This window comes from Besnoitia besnoiti (assembly GCF_002563875.1).
Source record: "Besnoitia besnoiti strain Bb-Ger1 chromosome Unknown contig00015, whole genome shotgun sequence".
In the NCBI taxonomy this organism is placed as follows: Eukaryota; Apicomplexa; class Conoidasida; order Eucoccidiorida; family Sarcocystidae; genus Besnoitia; species Besnoitia besnoiti.
In genome coordinates, this window is record NW_021703917.1 from 278,037 (window position 1) to 299,344 (window position 21,308).

At 59.7% G+C, this 21,308-nt stretch overlaps 4 protein-coding genes across 4 annotated transcripts; 3 read left to right on the forward strand and 1 right to left on the reverse strand.

Moving 5' to 3' along the window:
• Positions 1-712: 712 nt before the first annotated feature.
• BESB_027460 (uncharacterized protein) lies at positions 713-2,414 on the forward strand (the record flags this gene model as incomplete). Its single annotated transcript, XM_029361420.1, has 3 exons — positions 713-1,200; positions 1,261-1,296; positions 1,727-2,414. The coding sequence occupies 3 exons, from the start codon at positions 713-715 to the stop codon at positions 2,412-2,414; spliced, it is 1,212 nt and encodes a 403-aa protein (XP_029215320.1).
• A 779-nt stretch (positions 2,415-3,193) lies between these two features.
• Positions 3,194-5,893, forward strand: BESB_027470 (chloride transporter, chloride channel (ClC) family protein; the record flags this gene model as incomplete). Its single annotated transcript, XM_029361421.1, has 4 exons — positions 3,194-3,418; positions 3,659-3,730; positions 4,401-4,493; positions 5,039-5,893. 4 exons carry the CDS (start codon positions 3,194-3,196, stop codon positions 5,891-5,893), a joined length of 1,245 nt encoding a protein of 414 aa, XP_029215321.1.
• A 1,491-nt stretch (positions 5,894-7,384) lies between these two features.
• Positions 7,385-14,907, reverse strand: BESB_027480 (uncharacterized protein; the record flags this gene model as incomplete). The annotated part of the gene is made up of 6 exons (XM_029361422.1): positions 7,385-7,774; positions 8,003-8,085; positions 8,437-9,090; positions 9,154-11,661; positions 11,951-13,504; positions 13,977-14,907. 6 exons carry the CDS (start codon positions 14,905-14,907, stop codon positions 7,385-7,387), a joined length of 6,120 nt encoding a protein of 2,039 aa, XP_029215322.1.
• A 2,915-nt stretch (positions 14,908-17,822) lies between these two features.
• Positions 17,823-19,770, forward strand: BESB_027490 (Tctex2-related light chain; the record flags this gene model as incomplete). Its single annotated transcript, XM_029361423.1, has 5 exons — positions 17,823-17,896; positions 18,427-18,560; positions 18,815-18,884; positions 19,342-19,405; positions 19,723-19,770. 5 exons carry the CDS (start codon positions 17,823-17,825, stop codon positions 19,768-19,770), a joined length of 390 nt encoding a protein of 129 aa, XP_029215323.1.
• Positions 19,771-21,308: the final 1,538 nt, after the last annotated feature.

Here is a 21,308-nt window from a genome sequence, read left to right on the forward strand (position 1 = left end):
TGTACATACACCCCGACATCATCACGTCGTTTGCTGTCACGCATCTTGAACTCGTCTTGCAGCAGACGCCGCGCATATCCCGTCACTCCGCGTCTTGAGCCGTGGCCGCAGCGAGACCCGAAGGTCTTCTTCATTCGCTTTAACGCGTTTCTCCTCGAGCCCCTGGCTCTCCATTGCCTCGCCCGCCGCCAGCCTGTTCCTCTCCTCCGTTTTGCCAGCGATATCAAATGTCACCTCCCTCACAGAGGCGGTTGCCCCTATCTCTGTCTCCCAGTGCTGCGCCGTCCTCCACGTCGTCGTCTTCACTTTCTTTTCGTGAGATCTGCGCGTTGCCGTCCACGTCCCTCGCCCCTCCATCTGCGTCCGCGTGTCTCCCCGTATTGTGCGATTCGGCGCGCACCGGCAGTCCGCTCCAACGGCGGCGGCTGCACGACACGCTGGCAGAGCGCGGCGCTGACGGAGGAAAGCCTTCCTCCGTAATCATCTTGAGACCCCTGCGGGGCCTCGAGGGGCTTACAGAGGAGCCTTCGAAGAGCGGGACATGGGAGGATCATTTCAGCAGAGAAGGCGGGCTACTCTTCCTCTTCTCTTTTGAGGAGACGAGGCACCACAACGCCCGCCTGGGATGCGCCTATCTGGCAGCGCCATCTGCGCGTTTAGAAAGCAGACGAAAGAGTTTGCTGTGTGCACAGTCTTTCCTCTTCCGCGCCACATGTCCGACTGCCTTCTCTCCGGTCTTGGCAAGGCCTATTTTCGTCGAGAACGTCGGGTTTTTCCAGGGGCGTACACCCCCCTCCCGAGGGGCGTAAGGCCCTTTGGAGAAGCCCCACCAAGGGTCGCGGCCCGGCCCCTAAAGGACGCAGCTACCCCAGGCGACGGCGCGGCGGTGCTGTCAGATTCCGACCCTAAGCGCAACGGAGTGAAGACCGGCGTCTTCGGCTTGCCTGCGCACAGACGGCCCCTCGCGTGGACCACCGGCTCCCGCAGAGAGACGCCCGGAAGCGGCAGTGGAGAAGCCAAGGTCGAGGGGGTGTACGTACAGCCGGCTGAGAGACCGGACGCCGGGCCTCGGCCTCGGCGAAGCCGGTTCGCATCGCCGCGTTTCTCTCTGGCGCAGGCGGCTCTGGCTGCGGCCTCGCATCGCCTTGTCTTCGCAAGACGAGACCTCCTACAGACAAACGCCTCCTTCTCAGAGTGCACGTGCGACGCCCCGACCGCAGACTGTCATTCGGCTTCGTCGTCATTCCTTTTATTCTTCAGGCGCGCTCGGCTCGAGATCTCAGCAAAGCATCGAACGTGAGGCCTCTCGGTTGAGCTCGTGCCCCTCCATCGACGTAACACATTTTCTCTTCCGCTTCCGTGTGCGCGCCTCAACCGCGAGAAGCGGGTCGCTGTGGAGTCCAACTCCGCATCGTCCGCTGACCTCCCGTTTGCTCGCCCCCATGGGCGCGCTCCGGCCCTGGCGCACTGTGTGCACTTGCCTGCGGACGCTGCGAGTTGGTTTCATCTACTGCTGCCGCGTCTGCATCACCTGGAGACGCTCATCATCGAGTCCGCCGCCGTGACGACCTCGACGCCGTCGCCTTCTGTCGCCTCGTGGCCGCTTTCTGATTTGGAGCCGTCTGCGTCCTCTGGCTCGTCGTCGACCGCCTTTGCGTTTCCTCGCCTGCCCTGCGGCCGTGTGTTCGTCATTCCTCTTCGCGCAGCGGGTCTGCACCCTCGTCAGCTCCTTGCGCCTCACTTCCGCGGACGCCCGCTCGCTGGCGACTTCGTCTGCGTGTGACGCATCTGCCGCGCCTGCTTATTCTTGTTGCATTCGCCCCGACTGCGCCTGTCCTTCGGAGCCTTGGGCGTCGTCGCTGCCACACGCCGGCGGCGGCAGAGACAGGAGCCCAGAGGCGCGCGCCGGTCTCGGCGTGCAACCACGTCTGGAGCGCAGCTGCAGCTGCCGCGCCGTCCTCTGCGCGTGCGCGGCACCGGCTGCCCTCGATGTCGCGCAGGAGGAGACGCGAACGCTCTCCTGGGCGCAGCTCTTCGATCTGCTGAGAAACAACACAGCCTCGCTCGGCACGCCACACGTGGCGGTCGATCGCCTGCCAGACTGCTGCAAGGGCGAGACCGGGCCAGAGCCCCCACAGTCCCCACAGTCCCCACAGTCCCCACAGTCCCCACAGTCCCCACCGACCCCGGCGAGCCCGCAAGAGGGAAGAGACGAGCCCGGAGGCAAAGCAGAGGGCGCCAAGGCGACTCTGGGAAATCGCGCGCCTGCGGCCAGAGGCAAACGCTGGGAGCTCCTCGGCGTGGCCTCGATTGCACAGGGCCCGGGGACGCCTCCCTTCGCGGACGGAGACTCGGCGCGTCTCGAGCTGCCTCGCCTGCGTCACCTGACGCTCGGCCGCACCCATGAGGTGTAGCGACGCCTCACGGAGACGTGCCGACTCCCAGCGGTGCAGACCTGCTGCTTTCTGCTGGAGCTCGACGAGCTGCAGAGGAAGTCGTGCCCTTCGCGCTGGCGGCTGCCGCCCAGGCACAGGCGCGCGCGCGAGGCGGGGGCTGACGCGAGGCGAGCCCGCGCGGAGACGCCCCAGACGAGACGGACAACGAAGAACCGCAAGGTGAGAGGGCTCCCTCCCTCGCGAAGCAGAAAGTCTCTTGGGTTTCAACCGGCGAGCGACCGCCTTGGGGAGGAAGCCAGGAGGACGAAAGCAGGGGGATGTCGGCGCGCGGCGGGGCCCTGGAGCCGCCGCTAGAGAGACGAAGCAGCCGCGAAGCCAACCGAGACGAACGATGGCCCTGCAGAGAAGACGAAGCACCCACTCGGCGCGTGCGTCGGACGGACGCCGCAGACCGAGAGCGGATTACCCACGAGGCAAGCCGGAAAGGCGAGGAGAGGCAGGACGCCGGCGCCCGGGAAAAGTCGCTATCGCCGCCGAGTTCTCCATCCGCTGCGGTCTGCGCTGCTACCGCGGTGCCTCTGTCCCGCGCGGGTGACCGAACGGCGTAGGCGAAGCTCTAAGAAAGACCCCCACGCGAAAGCAAAAGAGTCGCAGGAGGCGGCCAGCAGGGAGGCGGCAGGCGCACGAGTCGCCGCGCCGCGCAGGCCCGCGCGGCGGAGGTGAGACCGCGCGCAGGTCTGCGGCGAAGAAAAGAAGGGCACGAAGGGCAGATCGGCGACGCGGCGCGCGGGTCAGGCATGCGAGCGCACTACGCGGCCGCGGCGAAGTGGCTGCCGCTGCTGCAGCTCGCGCGCGAGCTTCGCAACGTGCGGGAACTCGAGTTGGTATTCGGCGACAGACTGTGGTGTGCAGTTGAGGCGGCCGTCGAAGAAAACTCGCCTCGCAGTTCGCGGCACATTTCGTCTGGTGACTTGCTTTTGCGCTTTCTCTGGTGCGCCGTAGTAACGCAATACTCAACTCGCGTGAGACACCGCTGCAGCCCACTGCAGGTCGATGGCAGCCGCCTTGCTCGCACTAGCGTAGAAGTCGTTATAGAGGCCTGCTAGGCGCCAGTCTCGCCAGATCGAGACGAAACTTGCGTGGAGTTTTTCCCTGAATTTTTCTGGATTTTTCGCATTTATTTTGTTGGCCATCGGCGCGCCGAGGCGCTATTCTTGCAGCGGCTCTTGCCGCGCGTTTGGCGAGGAATTGAAACACTTCAGCTCATCAAACTCATTCCAAAGCTTCTCAAGCTCGTCCCCGAGAAGGCCGAACCGGCGCTCGCTTCTCTGAACGTACGCACAGTTTAGTTGCATTTTCATGATACTCACAAGAGGACGTGACTCCGGCGAACAAAGACCTTCATGATCTAAACAAATCGTCCAACAGGGAAAGATGCCACAGACAGCTGCAGATCCTGCTGCGCTGTGGTCACCTCAGCGACTGGAAGGCATATGCGTGCGTATTTTTGCGGTACGTTTATATATTGTATATGCATATAGATATATATTGCATATATTGCATATGTGTGTGTATATATTCGTCAAAGCCTGGGATGTACGATATGCATTTGCAGTTACTGCGTATCAGTCTCCTCGTCAAGCGGTGAAAGCGCAAGAGGCCCGCAACTGTGTGAGATGCAGAGGAAGCACGTTGGCATTCCAAGCGTATTTGCATTCACCGTCTTTTCCGCAGATGGGAAATGTCGCGTCGCAAACGCCCTCTCGCAGGCATACCGAGCTTCAGCACGTTTGACTCGCGCTGGAATGCAAACAGACTGTTCTGCGGTTTTATCCGGAGTTCTGCGTGTTAAGTTCAGTTTGAGATTGAGCAGCTGGAAGTCAGCTAGCGCGAGAGAACTCTCGCGAGCTCGACGTCGCCTCCTCTGCCTTCTCTTTCGTATCTGTCCCTCTCCGCGTTCGTCGGCTTCCTGGATCGGTACCGGCGAGTTTACGTACACTTCAGCCGCTTCACGGTCTTTATCCGCACCCGCGAGGTGCAGCAGCTGAGGCTTCTGGCGAAGGTGCTGACGCGCATCGAAGTTCTGCAGAATCTCCGGTGAGCTGCACGAGCTACCCCCCTCGCGGACTCTTCCGCGCGAGAGGGTTAGGAGGATGACAGGCTTAGAGAGCTCTCCACCGGCTGGCGAGGCCGCCTGCAAGTTGTCTTCCGCGTGAGTGATCTGAATCTTTCAAGGGAGCTTTCTGGGCACCGGAAGGCGCCGAGCCGTCGAGCGAAAATCACGAATTGCGGAGGGGTTGCCGACGTCGTTGAGGGGTGCGTGGCGTCACTCTGAGATTCACACAGTTTCGAGATATGCGCGAAAGCCATCCGCTCGCGCGCGGCGTCGGCTCAGACCCACAGCGGCCGCCGAAACGCGATCGCCAAGCAGGCGGGCGCAGGTGAGTCTGCGCCGAAGTCTGAACCGAGTCCTTCTGACCTGCGTTCAGCCGCAGCATACAATCGCCCGCGTGAGTGTTGACCAACGAGGATGCCTTTGTACCCGCTCTTGCGGCATGCAGCTGAGTGTCGGCTCGCACTCACAGGACAAAACATTCACGCGCCGCATCGGGGCTCTCTGTGCGCTCTCTCTGTGTCTGCAGCTACGTCTTTCAGCTTCCTCCTGTCGCTCGCGCGTCCTCCGTCCGCAGCCACCGCCGCCCCGCCCCCATGGAAGCTCAGCGCTGCCCAGCCTGCGGACTGTGGCGATTTCTGGGCGAAACAAACGCAGCGCCCTCGCGGTCGCGAAGTCACTGACGCCCCACCCTTCCGCTTCGGCTTCGGCTCCTGCCGATTCTTCTTCCGAAGGCAACACGTGTGGAGCTCAGTCGGAGGCGTCCGCTGCTGGGGAAGGCCGGTCGCTTCCTCGTTCTTCTCCCCGTCTCTCTCCGCCCCCTGCATCCGGCTGTGTATCTCTGAGCTGCTCTTCTTCGTCTGCTTGTTCGCGGTCTTTAGCGTCTTCTCCGTCGTTGCGTCCTCGCTCTCTCCGCGACTCTCCCGAGTCTTGTCACTCCGGCGAGTCTTCCGCGCGCGTAGGCCCTCGTCTGCCCCCCGAACCTCATGTGGAAGGCTCCACAGACCCGCGGCTCGCAGCGGCGTCGGCGCCCCTCCCTTCGGCGCGTGGGGGTTCGCCAGTCTGCGCGATGCAGTCTAACTGGCTGGAGGAGATTGCGTTGCTGCACATGCCGCTGGAGAGCTGCGGATTCGCCTTCGCCGCCGTGCGAGAAGCGGGCGACAGCGCCGCGCGCGTCGTGGCTCTTCAGTCGACCACTCTCATGTACAAGAAGCTCGAGTTTTCACTCTCCTTGCAAAAAAAAGCGTCGCTCGCCTGCTTCAACATCGTCCTCGTTAATTGTGCGTGGCTTCGTCGTCATCCAAGCGCGCAAGGGAGGAGACACTCGACGCTTTCAACACAAAGGGCGCGCTTCTGCGTCGGGTGCCTCTCTGAAGGCTCCTGAAGCTCCCCGGCGGCGTCTAAAGTTAGAGGGTTGATCTCTGCCGCCACGGCAGCCTTTTCCTCGAATTCCTTTCCACCGGGCCTTCCAACGTCTCGGCGCCGGTAGCGGCAACTGCATGCGACCACGCGGAAACGAATGCTTTCTTCTTTTCCAAATTTTTAATGCGTTTTAGGACTTAGCATCCACCGCCCCAAGTGGAGGCGGAAGGATCTGGAGATCAGATGGAAGGGTAGCGAAACAGTCTTTTTATTATTAAAGTATGTCGCAAATCCGCCGGCTTGTCCGGCCTTGACTCTCATGCGAAGGCCCTCCGAGCTCTGCGCGGCGAGTCTTTCTACTTTTTTCTGTTTTTCCTTCGGCAGAAAGCCTCCCGTCCGCTATCCCTTTGCGCGCGTCAACATGTCTGGCGGTAGAGACACGCAGCGGGATCGGAGTGTCTACTTCAGCGCAGAGAAGAAGCAGGCGCAAGTTCACATGTTCAACTCAATTTGGATCAGCAAAGACTTCTCGTTTTTCGAGTGCAAACGAATTTCATGTCTTCCCGTCCCGCAAGCCGCACTAGCTCCTACTGCAGCTTCTTTTCCCGTATCTTTGGTCGGAAACAAGCGGATTTCTCTCCTCGGAAGAGTCGCCGTGTCGCGAAAGTTATCTCGATTTTAGATTTTTTCATTTTCCTGGATTTTTTTAAAGGTGCCCCCATGATAAAACGGTGACAATGTGGCAACGTGCCCCTACACGCCGCGAGCGCCTTTTTTCCTGAAAAGTCCTTTTTGGCTACCGGGGCAAATCTGATTCTCTTTCTCGCCTGTCTGCGAGCATGTTCAACGCTATTTCTCTCTCGTCCCGGTACCGCCGAAGCAAGTGAAGCACCCGGAGTGTCTGTCGCAGCTGCTGTCAGTTCCTCTAGATTGTCTTTAAAAAATCAGTCTCTCTTCAAAACCCCGCAGTGCTCGGCAAGACGAGGCTCATACGAGTGTGTCTCACGAAACAAATCCCGCAAAAATTCACCTTTCTGACCGCAAAAAAAAGTGCACCACCTGCGTGGGCCTGAAGCGCCTTTTTACCTCACGCGCAAGCCCTGTCCGCGCCGCAGACGAAAGGCGCGCAACCAGAAAAGAAAGGAGAGAGGCGAAGGAACGCAGCGCCGTGCGAACAAATTCAGCCACGCACCACAGACGCCCTGCCCCCGAGGTTTCCACGCTAGACGCCCCGACCACGCAAAAAGTACGTAGCTATACGCCTCTGTGTACATACAGACCACATATATTTCTATAAATCGGTCTACCCATATATATATATATATATATATATATATATATATATATATATATATATATATATATATATATATGAATAGATGCATGTAGGCGTCTTATAGGTCGCGTGGCTCCCTCGTCCTGTGCGTCGTTGTGTCCGATGCCAAAGGAAAGAGGTCTTCTCTGGCGGTTTAAAGCGCTCGCGAAGCGCTTTTGCACATGGACGTTCGGCGCGTCAGGCCTCGAAATTCTTCTCTTCGTCTTTTTTCCTTCGGCGCTCGCCTTGCTCGGGTCGGCAGCCGCGCGCCTCTGCGCAAGTCAAGTCGTCCGCGAAGGCTGAGGAGATCGCCTGGGCGTAAAGACGTGCAGGCTTGGAAGCGCTCCACAGGGGCTTGCTCTCAGGCGACGGCGCGCGCCCGCCGCCTCGAGGGAAGCCGCACGCGCCCGCCCCCTGACAGTCCAGAAACCGCGAAGATGCGCACGAAGCGGCGAGCGGGGCGCCCGCGCGAGACTCCTCCAGGCACGCGGGCAGCAGCAGGAGCGCCGAGGTCATACTCAGCACGCACAGCAGACCGAAGAGTGCGTCCCAACCGAACTGCTCTGCGACACTCGCTGTGCAGACTCCCTGAGGTGCGACAGCAGCAAAACACGCAAAGGAAGCTTCAACATCGAAAAAAACTGGAAAATGACACATGCGAGAACGACACCTACGTGGTCCTCCCCCCCTCACCCTCGCCCTCCTCCTCCGCCCCCCATGGACGAGCTGCACATCTCGGAGACACAGCTGGGCATTGCTCCAACACCCAAACGAGGAGAGGACAGGACGAGGAATTAGGGAGAGAGAGAGCCTCACCTGCAGAAGCGCCCCGACGGCGCCCATGCCGTTGATGAAAGCAGCGACGACTGCCAGCGCTTTTTCGCGGTTCGGGCCCGGCGCTGAAGGCGTGAAAAAGAGTAAACAACACACACGCAAGGGCATCGAGAAAACTGTACGCAGCTTTCTCAGTGAAAAGCTGCCTTCCCCTGTCTGTCACCGCCCGCCCATCCCCCCATCCCCATCTCCCCCCCTCTCCCGATTCGTTTGAGTCTCTTCGCCTTTTTCCCGTCTTCTTTTCGCAGAGATCTGTCTTTCTTGACTCTCGCTACCGAGGCCCACGTTCGTCTTCGCTTCGCCGAATCCGCAGCTGCGATCTCGTGTCCCTTTTTCTTTCCCTGCCACCCCTCCCCCCCCTCGCCCCCCACATCCAGGTTTCATGAGCTTCACCCCCCTTCTTTTCTTGCACTCACTCGTGCCGCTCCTCTCGACGAGATCCTGAGCGGCGGTCGCGCCGAGAATGGAGTCGGGAGAGGCAATACAGAACCCGACGGCGAACATGAAGAGGAGGAGGCGGAAGAGTTCGTTCCACCTTTCTTCTTCCTTCTTTTCTCTTCGCTGGCGCTGCGCCTCCTGCAGCACGAGTCTCTCCTGCTCCTGCTGCGCCAGAAAGCTCGCCTCTTCTTCTTCCTGCGTCCGCTGGATCTTCTCTTTGGCGCTCTCCAGAAAGAGCTCCTCCTTCTTCTCGCGGCGGCGCCGCTCCTCCTCCATCTTCGCCTCTTCAACGGCCCCCGCGGCCTCGCCTCCTCCCTGCGAAGGGGGCCCGGGCGCCGCGCCCTCCTGCGCGGGAGCGCCCCAAACTGCGGCGCGGCTTCCGGCGCTTGCCGCGGCGTCGGCTCGCGCCTCCAGTCGCGCGCCGCCGAGGCCAGTCTGCCCCGCGACGGCGGCGGCGCCGCTGTCGGGCGCACGGCTCGCCGCCGCGCGTCCTGCGCCCTGAGCGTCGGCGGCCTTGGCGGGCTCGGCGGACGCGACGCCGTAGACCGCGGAGGAGGAGGCGGGCGAGGGGACAGCGGGTCGCGGCGGCACCTGTGCGCCGTCCGGTAGCCACATCCCCGAGAACGCCTGGCCTTCGAAGGCGTCCCCGACCGCGCTGTCACCCAGCTGGCGAGGAAACGGCCGAGTCAGGAGACGGCCGCCCTCCGGCGCGCCTCCATCGCGCCGTTCCACGCCTTCGAACCCTTTGCGCGCGGCTAGAGGCGCCCAAGAAGCCTCTGCGGCACTGAGGCGGCGGAAGGCGGACCCCGCCACGCTCAGTCGCCCGCGCGCGTCGCCTCCGCGGAAGGCGGCGTCAGGCGCAGCAGCGGCGCGCGCGGAGGGCAGGGGAGGCTCCCCCCCGACCTGTGGAGGAGGCGCGACAAGGGCGGCCTCAGTCGCGCCCGCGAGGGCTGACCCGGCTGCGGTCTGCTGCGCGAGCGTTTGCGCAGCGGGGAGCACAGGCGCCGACGGCGGCGGAGTCTCCAGAGGTCGCGGACCCTGCAGGGAGGGGCGGAGGAGGAGCTGCGCCTCGAGCTGCGTCTCTGCGTCCGCCTTCTGCAGCTCCTGCTGCGCCGCGAGCGGACGCCCCGCCCACGCGGGCAGACCGGGAGACGCCGGCACAGCGTCCTTCTTCGCGAGAGACGACGGCGACGGCGCAGGAGTTTCAGGGGCCGGGGAGGGCGCCGCAGACTCCGCGCCCGGGCGAGGCGCTGGCACAAGCGGCGGAAAGCCCGCGTTCGCAGGCAACGAGGACGCAGCGAAAGAGGCCGGCACGAGGGGCGGCTGAGCAGCCGCTGGGACAGGCGCGGCGCCCGCTGGAGACAGCGACGGCGGAGACAGCGACGGCGGAGGCAGCGACGGCGGAGACAGCGACGGCGGAGGCAGCGACGGCGGAGGCGCTTGCGCAGAGAACGTACGCGCCAGCCTTTCGCTTGTCTGCGCCGTTCCCGTGAGAGCTGACTGCAGCGCGTCGGGCGCGACGGGGGGCGGAAGGGCAGGCCGCCCCACAGGAGCCGCGCCGCCGAGGGTGGCATGCGCCGGCAGCGCAGGCGGTGCGGGCGGTGCAGCAGGAGGCAGCGCGTAGCTCAGCGTCCCAGAAGCCTGCGACGGCGACACGGCAGGAGGCACGCTGCCGCGCTCTAGGCCCCCCGTCTGCGCGTCCAGCGGCGGCAGGAAGGCCGGCGGAGCCAGCGGTGACGCGCCTTCTTCTGCCTGCGGAGGCACATACGACACCGCAGCCGGCGCAGCGATCGCAGGCGCCCCCAAAGAAGGCGCGGGAGGAGGCCCGCCAGTGTCCGCCGCCGCCGGCTGGGCGTAGGGCACTGCAGACGCGCCGAACGCAGGAGAGGCCTCGGGCGCAGCCGGCGAGCCGAGCTGCGCAGCTGCGCCGGGCGCAGGCGCCTGCTGCGAGACGTACTGAACAGAGGGAGGAGGCGGCGAAAGAGAAGAAGGTGCAGAAAGAGGAGCCAGAAGAGAAGGAGAGGGAAGAGAAACAGAAGGAACAGATGGAGAGGGAAGAGGGGGAGAAGAAAGAGAAGACACAACTGCAGGCGCAGAGAGAGGAGGCGAAAGAAGGAAAGGCGACGGTGGGATACCAGCCGGCGCAGGAAGTGCAGACGCAGACAGCGCGAGAGAAGGCGCAGCGTACTGCAGAGGCGCCGCCACAGCCGTAGGCGGCGGCAGCTGCTCCTGAGGAGACTGGATGTAGCTCGGCGGCAGCGCCTGCAGCGTCTCCGCTCCCGCCTGTGGAGCATACAGCACTCCAGGCACAGAGGAAGCAGGAGAGGAAGCAGGGTGAGAGGCCGATGCGAGTGCTTCAGGCGCAAGAGGCGCGACCGGCGGCAGCGCCGGATGCAGCTGCGAGGCAGCGAGAGGCGGAGACGACGGCGAAGGCAGCAACACAGAGGGCACAGGATAGGCCGGCGGGGGAGGAAATGCCTCGAAGGCCGCGGCCCCTGGAGGCAGAGGCGCAGGCGGCGGAGCTGCTGGGCTGGGAGGGGCTTCACGCGCTTGCGTCTGCGGGGCAGGAGGCATATCAGGCGCGGGCGCCGCCTCCGGACTGCTCGCTGCACCGGGCGGCTCGAGGTCAGCGAGCGACGTGTCAACTCTCTGCTTGACCCAGATTTCTGAAAGGTTTTTCACTCTTTCTTCCTCTTTCTTCTCTTTGCCCTCGTCTCCTCTCACCGCGCCCGCGTCGCTCCGCCGGGTGGCGTCCTGATCCGCGCGCGGCAGCTTGAGGAGGTCTCCGGCGCCCCTCTCGCCTCCCTCCCCTCCTCCCTCCGCGGCCGCGGCTGCGGCCGCTTCACCTTTCTTTTCCGCGGTGCCGCTCTCCGCCTCGACGGGGGCCTCGCTTTCCTTCTTCTCTGCGGCGCGCTGCCTCGCGCGCGTCTCCTCTTCGCGCGCCTGCTTCTTGCTTTCTTCCTGCTCCAGCGACTGCTGCAGCCGCAAAGGCAGCTGCAGGCGACTCTTCTTCTGCAGATCTTGGAAGCGCGCAAGGGCTGCGCGCTGCGTCTCCTGTAGGTGCTGGAACTCGCGAACCTGAAGCAAGGTCTCCTCCTCGAGCTGGTGCAGAAGCGTCTGCTGCTGCTGGCAGGCGAACGCCAGCAGCAGAAGCGAAAAACCGGTCAACAGCGACATGGCGGTTGCGCACGTCAAGCGCCGCCCTGAGGAGACCGCAGAGGCGACAGCGCGCGCACGAACAGTTGCAGAAAAAGAACGAGTCTCAGAGAAACAGAACCCGACACGCCTCCCAAAATAACTCCGCCAGAGCGCAGAAAAACTAGACACAGAGATAGATATTGATGTAGATATGGATATAGGTATATAGATATAGGTATAGATAGATAGCAATAGATATAGATAGATATAAAAATAGATAAATATAAATATAGATAGATATAGACAGATAGATATACCGAGCAAATTGAGGAATCGAAAGAGCGCTGCGCGTACCTTTCATCACGCGATCGGCGAGGAAGCCACCCGCGACGGCGCCCCCAATGCCGCCGATGTCGAAGATCATGCTCGCGTATCCAGCGGCTGCGGCTTTCATCCGCGCTTCTTTGGCGAGGAAGAAGGGTAGCCAGAAGAGGAGCGAGTAGCGGATGAGTTTGATGATGAAGTACGCGCAGCTGCAGCAGAGGACGAACGGCACGTTCCACACGATGGAGAAGAAAGACATCGCCGCGCGGGGGGCGGGCTCCGCCGCAGCACCCGCGAGCGTCCGGTGCGGCAGCGGCGCCGCATGGAGAGACTTCTCCTTTGATGGCGACGTGGAACGTCCTCGGGAGCGCGGCTCCCGCGACGCCGCCGACGCAAGCGCCGCCGACCGGTGCTGCGACGCCTCCCGCGAAGCGTCGCGTCCTCGTATCTCGGCTTCGCGCTCCTCCGCGCTGTCGCACAACGGCCCACAGCTCGGTTCGTCGCCCCAACCCTCCTGGGCCTCCCGCGCCTCCCGCGCCCGCGGCGCCTTCTTCGTGCCGCGGATGTGCGGCGCAGACATGGCCAGCTCCAGCCCCGAGAAAGGCGACGGCGTAGACGCGCCCGGCGACGCCGGCGACAGGCTGTCGGGAAACGGACTGTCAGAGCTCTGCGTGGGCAGCTCGTCGAAGCTCTCGAGGCGTTGCCGCGGCGCGAGGCCCTCACGCCGCAGCCTCCCCGCCGCCTCCTTCGGCGCCGCCTCGGCCTCACAAACGGCGCGCGCGTCGCTGTCGCCTGTGCCGCCGCTCTGGCGGAACAAGTCGTGAGGCGGCGAGCGGCCGCGGTCTCCCCCCTCTTCCTCTGAGAGACACGGACCGGGGGACGCCGCGAGCGAGGCGAGGCGCCGGTCGGGGGAAGAGGGCGATGCACCTTTCTGGGTGCGCGCGCCGCCGCTCAATGAGCACGCAGGCGACGGGCAGGAAGAAGCAGAGGGGTAGGCTGCCGACGGATATGAGGCGGAAACGAACGCGAGAGACGACGGAGGCGCCGAGTGATCAAAGACGCCCGTCGTTTCACTGCTCGCAGGGCCCTGAGGACGCGAGGGAGAAGGCAGCGAGGCCGGCTCGCCATCGAGTCCCCTTCGCTTCTGCTGCGCGTGCGAGGCACGCGAGCCTCCACGCGCGCCCTGCCTCCAAGGCTCCGAGGCTCCACCGACTTGACTTCGCTGTCTCTCGTCCCGTGTAGACAGCGTCCCTGTGTCGTCGCTAGCCCTGCGGAAGTCGCTCCTCGCGGCTTCTTCGTCGGGCTCAGTGTCTACGCGTTCGCGCTCCTCGGATCCCTGCGTGCTCAGCAGAGAAAAGCCCTGTTTGCGCCGCTGCGACGAAAGGCGCGAGTGCGCTTCGCGGCTCGCCTGCGAAGCAAATGGCTCGCCCGGGGCGATCCGCGGGGGAGAAGCAGAGGACGAAGGCATGCAGAAGAAGAGAAGAAGCGTCGCCAACCCGCAAATGAGAGCCGAGAGCAGAAAGACCGCGCGCCAGCCCATCCGGGACGCCACGAAGGCCGCAAACGCCGTCGACGCAATCGCTCCTGAAGCAGGGAGAGGCAAACACCAGAAAACCGGCGTATACTCACGAGAGAAGAAGAGGTACAAATCCGAGGCAACGGAACAAGCGACGGACGCCGGCACGCAGAAGGGTAATGAGAGGAATGAGAAGGAACCCCTGCGGAGGGAGGGCGACGGAAGGCAAGCAAGGCGCGCTAACAGATGCCGAGAACAGAGAAGAAAATCTACCACAGGCACGATACAGAGTACAAAAACTGAAGCCAGCCTGAGGAGCGGACCCTGGAACGCAGCGCAATCGGCGCATGAGACACGGCAGCAAACAGAACTGGAAAGAGAGCAAGCGACACACATCTCCACGGACTTGAGCCACATATCTCACGAAGCGTTCCGCGGCTTCACTATAGACGGAGCCTGGATTGGAGAGAGTCCATGCAAACAATGTAATTGGGTAAGCTCATGTCAGAAATCCCTCCGCGAAGTGGCTCGGAGTCGTACCTGTTTGCTGGCTGGTGGTCCAGAGGCCCATAGCCCTGCCGCGTTCTGCCTTCGAGAGACGCTCGGTCAAAACTTTGACAAGCAGCGGAAAAACAGCTGCATGCGCGATGCCATTGAGACCCCACCACAAGACGAGAAAAGCAGGGGAGGAAGACAGCCCAAACGCCAGCGTGGTAAACGCAGAAGCCAGATAACACGCGCCCAGGCCGATGGAGAGGCGGACGTTGGCGAGAGCTGGAGGAAGAATGAACTGTCCTATCGCGTACATCGCAAGAAAGGAAGTGTCGACACACCCCAGGGAGTAAGTGGACAAGCCCAACTGTCGATGGACGTCCTCCTTCACTACAGAGAAGGGCTTCCGGGTGGAATACAAGATTGCGTAGCAGAAGTAGGACACAAGGAAGAGATGAATGTGCTGAGGAGCAAACGGGAGGAAGCGCTGAAGCCTGTCTTCGGTCACTTTCCCTGACGGCACGATCTCTCCGCCACCACAAGCTTTTGAGGGAGGTCCCGCTGCAGGCGTGGGAGCTGTACATACAGCCGGCAGGGAGGCGCCGCGACTCGGGAGAGGGAGCGCCATCAACTTTTCTGTTTCGAAAGACTTCAACAAATTTTCTCTCCGGCTTCTTCCCCCTGATCCCCGTCTCTTCCTCCCCCGAGCATGGCATTTCCTCCGTCCTTTCTTGAATAAGGCAGAGAGAGATAAGCCCCTCCAAGCCCCCCAGTCAGCGCCATCTTTGGCGACGAAACTTGACGTTTCTGCCGTGTCTGAAACATCGGAGCCATCTTCGGCGCCCTGCGAATGTGCCTCCAGTTCATCGTCCGACCACAGACGAGACTCAGTCCAACTGGACGGAACGCCTTCACAATCCCGCGGTTCCCCGACGCTGGCGCTCCGGCGCCTGCTTCCGAAAGACTGCATAGTAGTCATGATGTCTGCGGAAAGAGGACCAGGACTCAGACATCGCCTCACCACAGTATTCGCCTAAACTGGACTGAATGAACCTGCCGCCGACGGCATGCGGGGGCGGAGACAAGCCGAAATCGAGGCGCGTGAAAGAAGGGACGAAAGCTGGAGTTGACAAGGCAAACAGATGCCAGGCAAGGGCAACGAGCCGTTGGAGAGTCGACAGAGACGAAGAGGTGTGGCAGACAAGCAGACGATAGAGAAACCAAGAGCCGAGAAATCTGCGTTCGATCGCTGCGCCCGGCGAGGGAACGCTAAGCGAATGGCAAGGGCAGGGGCGTCAACGCCGGAAGAGAGGACACGTAGTTTACGCCATGCGAACAAGAACGTGAAGAGGGTCTTCACGAAATTGCCGCCTTCTGGCATTCCCTAAAATAAAAACTGCATGTTCGCTAACAAAAAGTGTCACTGGAGAAGACGAGGAAGCAGGAAGCTTCCCCAACAGACATGTATATTCGGAGTTAGTTGGCGTAACGCAGCACCCCCAAACTCTATACATAACGGTGCAAGCTTTTTGCCGACACGGTATCTGTGAGTGGAGCCTATGGTTTCGACCCAGAAAAGCATCCTTTCAAAGAAGATAAAAAGACGGGGCATGTCGGCACGCTTGCCGTTCCGACTGCGCAGAAGCTTGTAAAAAACGCGCAGCTTGCACGCAGAAGTTCACGCTGTCCGCGGCACGGGAGGGAGCGAGGCGGGTGGCGACCCCCCACGCTCTTTGGAAAACTGCCGTTTGTCGGTGTGAAATAAAAATCTAATCGAGAGGCCAGCACGGAAATGTGGCCGGACAAGATTGTGTACGACGGGTAGAGCTGCGGGAATGTTCGTCAGTTACTTTACCGGCGCATGAATCGGTTTTGTGTTGAGAGGGAACCGATACAGGGAGGACAAGCGCGCAAGTGAACTGGCCACGGAATTAGTGCTCAGCCGAACATGGAAAGGAGCTACGTATCCATTCACAAAGGGGAGAAATGCGGGGATTAAATTCACACTTTTGACCAAATTTGCCACGATTGCAGTCTGCGGCGCCACTCGTCTTCAAGTCGCCATGCAGAATCGGGTTGGAACGGCCTGACAGGAAGCTGCGGTCACCGGCGAATTCCAGATGGCTGCTGTGTCATAATAGGTTGCTAGACGGCATGAGAGGCGTGTAGAAGTTCCAACAGCATCTGGAGAGTATCGTTGGCATGGGGGGCTTCGACGTAACCTTCCTGCCTATGAAGCGCAGCGCTGTTTCGCGGCAGTACACCTATACTACCAAGAGTAGACTGGCAGCGCAAGCCGAACGTCAGTACCTACAGGATTGTTTTATAGGAAACGGGATCTGAAGACGACATTGTTCTTGGCGGAAAAAATCAGTCGTATCCTCACGAGGTACGAGTGCTGGTCTTCCAAGGCACGAGGCTCCCTGCGTCCGTCGGCATGGATCCCGAGACATTCAAGTGGGGGTGTTCTAGGGAACTACAAAGAAGCATTTCACCGAGAAATCCAGCGCATGACGGGGGATAAAAGTCCATTCCCGCAGGCGACGACTCATTTCTGAACGTCTCTTGGACCAGCGTCGGGTGTGTCTTGAAAAAAACCGTCGTTGTTCGTGGCATCACTGTACAGCGGTCGCGTCATCACTGTTTGCGTATTGAAAGAAGGGAATGAGGCTCGCATGCCTCAACGACTCTGTCCGTCTAATGTGGCGCAACGTGGTATACCATGTCTGCCGCCATAATTCGTTTCCGTGACGACTGAAAGACAGGAGTGTTAATCCGAGCCGGATGGTTCCTTGGTAAGCACTACGAAGGACTCACAGCCTACACGTGAGCACTCTTAATCAATATAGTGTATTGCGAAGGGGAGAGCACTACAACAGAGCCAACCAGGTAAGCATGTTTCTTCTATGTAGATACCATGTCCAGTTGCAGTAACGTGAGAAAAACACCGGCAAGTTCTAGGCGGACGCTGCAGTAAGTTTTGCGCCGCGGCGCGCTCCCTGCAGTGTGCGCAACTGCGTTCAGCCCCTGAGTGCTTAAGCTGGCTTGCTTGGCGGGCTACTCAGCCGCAGCGCGGTTTGCAATTCCTTTACTGCAAGGGGAAGGAATAGCTTTTTCCGTGCGCTGTTCTAGCCTGCCTCTCGAATACTCATGCCGAAGCTGGGTGTTCGAGGACACGGTTTGAGGTGCAATCGAGTAAGGCTGCATTTAGTCACCAGGCGTATCCTCCTCAACAGACTTCAAGAGAACCATGGTCGCAGTCTGATTTCCTCCCAAGGTTGATTTGTTCCCGTTCTGTGTCGAGCCTCATATCTCCAGGCACACACAGTTCTAGTCCGTAGAGGTCGCTGATCATGGACATCTTTGCGGTGCGTCAGTCAAAATGAGCTACTAGAGGCATCTGGCCATGCAAGTTTGACGGTCAGCTGGTAAGGAATCCCCCCACCTTGCCTCCTTCGAGATAAGCAAGAAGAATTCTAGTTGTCTGCTGAATCGCTTGGCTGCCTGCTCGCCGGCTTCTTTCGCCTTTCGGACGAACTGTACCGACCTCTCGTTGCTCAGTCATGTTCAGGTTTTCCTAATGGAGCCGATGCGCATGCGCCGTCGATTAACGCCACAAAACGGCGACTGCTCGGTTGTGAATACAGGAGTTGATCGTTCCATCGTTTGGCAAGCAAATGTTCTTAGGTGCATCAATGAAGAAGCCCGTTATCCTTGTTAACGAGCTGCAGTACGCCTGATCCTTACGGATCTGCAGATTATGGCACACTCTTGTCCTCCCTCAACTGCCCCTCTGTTCGACGTAGCCAAGTAAGGGGGAGCTCATCTACGCACGCACGCACGCACTTTTCGATAGACTTCATTTCTCTTTTCCGTAGCCTCTGGAAGTCCGAGATGGCGTACTGCTCGCTCGCTGGAGAGCCTGTTTTACCGCAGACCCAGGCGGTCTTTCCCGAATACAAGCTAAAGTAAGCTCTGAAAAAAGAATACACCGCGTGTTAGTCCCCAGTATTGGCCGCCTTCCCGTGCGCGGGCTAGCGCCGCACCACACCGTTATTAGGGTGCACGGAGCATTGCTACTCCGGAACGTCTTTCAGTGCGCCTTACGGAAGCTGAAGCACAGTTTAGGTATATGAACGATTATTAGTCGCAAATAGAAGCGGTTCTTCGATGGCATCTGCATTGACAATCATGAGGATGCGGTACGGCATGCCGTTCTCGGTGTGTGTGGCGTGACCCACGGCGGGAAGCTCACCCAGAACGCTGCTTAGCCAGTGACATTGCGCCGGCGCCTCAGCAGCTTGTAATTCCTGACGAACATTACTGTATCACCTAGCGTGCGTCAGGGAACTCTTCATCAACTCGGTTTCGATCTCCAGTTAGCGGCACTAAATCAGGCACAGTATACTTACTCGCGTTCTGCAAGACCTATGAGTACCCCGCTTCTACTTAGCCAGGGGAGGGAAGAACTGCCACTGCGTGCTGTCTTTGGCCCCAGGTTCAAAAGCAAGCCTGTCAAAGAAATCATGGAAACTGTCTTGAAGGAGAGGCTGGAGGGTGTCGAATACAACGCCGAAGAATCACCACTTCTGACCAAAAGGATTGCCGGCGAAATAAAAGACAGACTTTTAGGTTAGCATGCTACTGAACCGTTTAATTGTACCCACAATCCACTACTGCAGGGAGAGCAGGCTAGTCCGTAATGTATGGCTCTGCCAGTCTGTGCCATCGTGCGGATGTCCGAAATGGCAGCCTGTGCGAATCAGATCCGGTTTTAGGAGACGCTTGTCTGGCATTCGCCCGAACACATTGCTGCACTCTTGATTCTCTTCACCCAACCGGAGAACGCAGAATTCTATCCGCTGTTCTTGATGTGGCCGTCACAGACCTTGAGGTGCCTCGGTACAAGATTATGGTTAACGTCATTCTCGGAGAGCAACGACGCCAGGGTATTAGGTGAGCTGCCAACAGACCAGAGAGGCGACTAACTCGTCCGGTACAAATTTGGGACAGGAGCACAGCATCCGATAGGTGCTGACCTTCCCAAATACACTAGTCCTCATATTCCTTGGCAAGGAAACGTGATGATTCATAATTTGCTTGAGCTGGAATCAGCATGAGCGTGATCCAACAGAAGCCACAAAGAAAAGGCACGGACGCAGCACTTCAGCCAGTATTTCAGAAACGGCGCTGTCAAACGCGTCCAGCCGTGTTTCACACGCAGCACTCGCGTCAGCAGCGGCGTTGTGTATTCCCCTGCAGAGAGAGCTAGGAGATATGGAGCTTGCTGGAAATTACCGACATGAGCTTCTTACACAGTAGTCCCGTGGTATTATTGGCTTGCGTGCTCCCATAATACTCTATAGGGGTCACGTATCAGACCGACACTCTTTCTGTTCCCCCCTTGCCGCAGGCTGGGAAGGCGCTGCTTCTGGGACGGGAATACAGACTCTCTCGCAAATGAAACATTCACGAATGTGAGTTCTCCGGATGGCTGCTTACGCGAATGCATTATTGCGGCCTTGCATAGGACACAGGAACGTACTCGTATCCAATTTGCGGCACGGCTATTCACAAAAAGTGAAGCATGCCTTGCGCTGCATGAACCTTCCTGCTAGAGCGCAACTTCACCTTGCTGTTTTCATATCGTACCCTCTGTTGTAAAGCGAGACATATAGTTTCTAAGAACCCCCCGTTGATGAGGGCTTGCTCCCACCGACATTCTCCACCTATACAGCAGTCTACACATCAGGTATAGTGTTTATGTGTTTTGTGGGAACGTGCGTGACATCAGGGTAGCCTTTTTTGCATTGCGACAGCGTACGCCGTCTACCTGTACTAAAGCGGCTGGTGTCCGGCAACGCAGCCGCTTTCAACATCCCAGATTCACTTAGGACAGCCGCGAGCCACGCAACTGAAGGGCGTATGGCGTCATTTTCTCGTCAGAAAATCGAGAGACCCTTTAGAGGCCCTCCTGCGACAGAGCAAATAAGCTCTGCGTCACTGATTGTGACCTCGCTGTGGAGGATTCCTGCAGTTCCAGAGGACGCACCGTGTTGCGAGCATTCGCGGGCTCGAACTCCGCTCTCCGGTACCGTAAAACGTCCTCAAACTATCATTGGCCTTATGTATAAAATGCCTCTGCGTAACCAGCCGTGCCGACATACTTGCCCAAAGACTCTCTCGGGGCGAAGCTCCTGCAGATTACACTCACCTCACGACTTCTTAACTATCAATCAGGAGCGGCGGCTCCTCAACTACTGATTCTGCGACGACTGACGTGGTACTTTCTGGAGTCCTAAAGGCTTGCTTCAGTTTCCCGGTGGCCTGCGCGCTGCGACATTTATGCGTCGCACATATATATATATATATATATGTACACGTTGACGTGTCCTCTGCCACCGAATTGATTAGTGCACTATCGTGGTTGCGCAAGCACGTGTCTTTCACTGTAGGGGGGAGTGTTGCCGCCACTAAAACTGTTGTAGGTCGCAGACTGCTTCACCCACGGATGCCACATCTCGCGTGAGGAAACATGGCGTTTCTCCCTTGGATAAAGCAGAGGTTTTGGGTTCTCCGTGACACACGTCACTGTGGCCCGTCAGCGAGCGGAACGCCATGACGTTGCCTGGAACGGAGTTTTGGACCCTGTTTCCACTCGGACGCACGGCAAAACACAAACGAACAGAGAATATAGGAGTGGCCTACTCTCGAGGATGGGGAATCAAAGAGTCCGAACGAACAGGACAACAGCTGACTGGCGTATTCACGAAGTAGACAGAGTGCCCAGAGGACCCGTGCGATCGTCGCGACGCGTGGCTGCCGGCGACCACCAGCACTATGCACCGTCTTCTTGTCTTGAGCTTTTCGTTCTCGACCGTAGGGAAAGAATAAGGCAAATTAGCTGAACTGCACGTGAGCCAAGAGCGCTGCCTGCCTTCCGCTTGCTCAGTTTGCCGCAGGTACACAGAGGCAGCTGTCAGCGGGGGGGTTGTCTAGCTGCTTGCACAAAGCGCGCGCGTGGCTTGTTGAGCGTATGCGATGCGGTGTTGCTTTCGAGCGAATTTTCCGCAAGAGAAAGCGACCACAAACATCGTTCCCCGTTTCTGACCTCCTCTCAGACCTCAACTGCAGTTTGGGGTGCCTTGCCTTCGTACCGAAGCAAACTTGGGTCCGTTGTTTTGCTGTGTCGCTCCTTTACGCGTCCCGAGACAGTGATTTTGCAGACAAGCCAACAAGACAGAAGCCGTAGTTATCCACGTTGTCTGTCCTCGCCCGTGCAGGGGCTCTGTCTCCCTCCATTTTGAATCTTCCCGTGCACGACGACAATTTTAAAGCATTTCTTCCAGTATACGTGCGCGTTTTTGCTTTGCGTGGGAG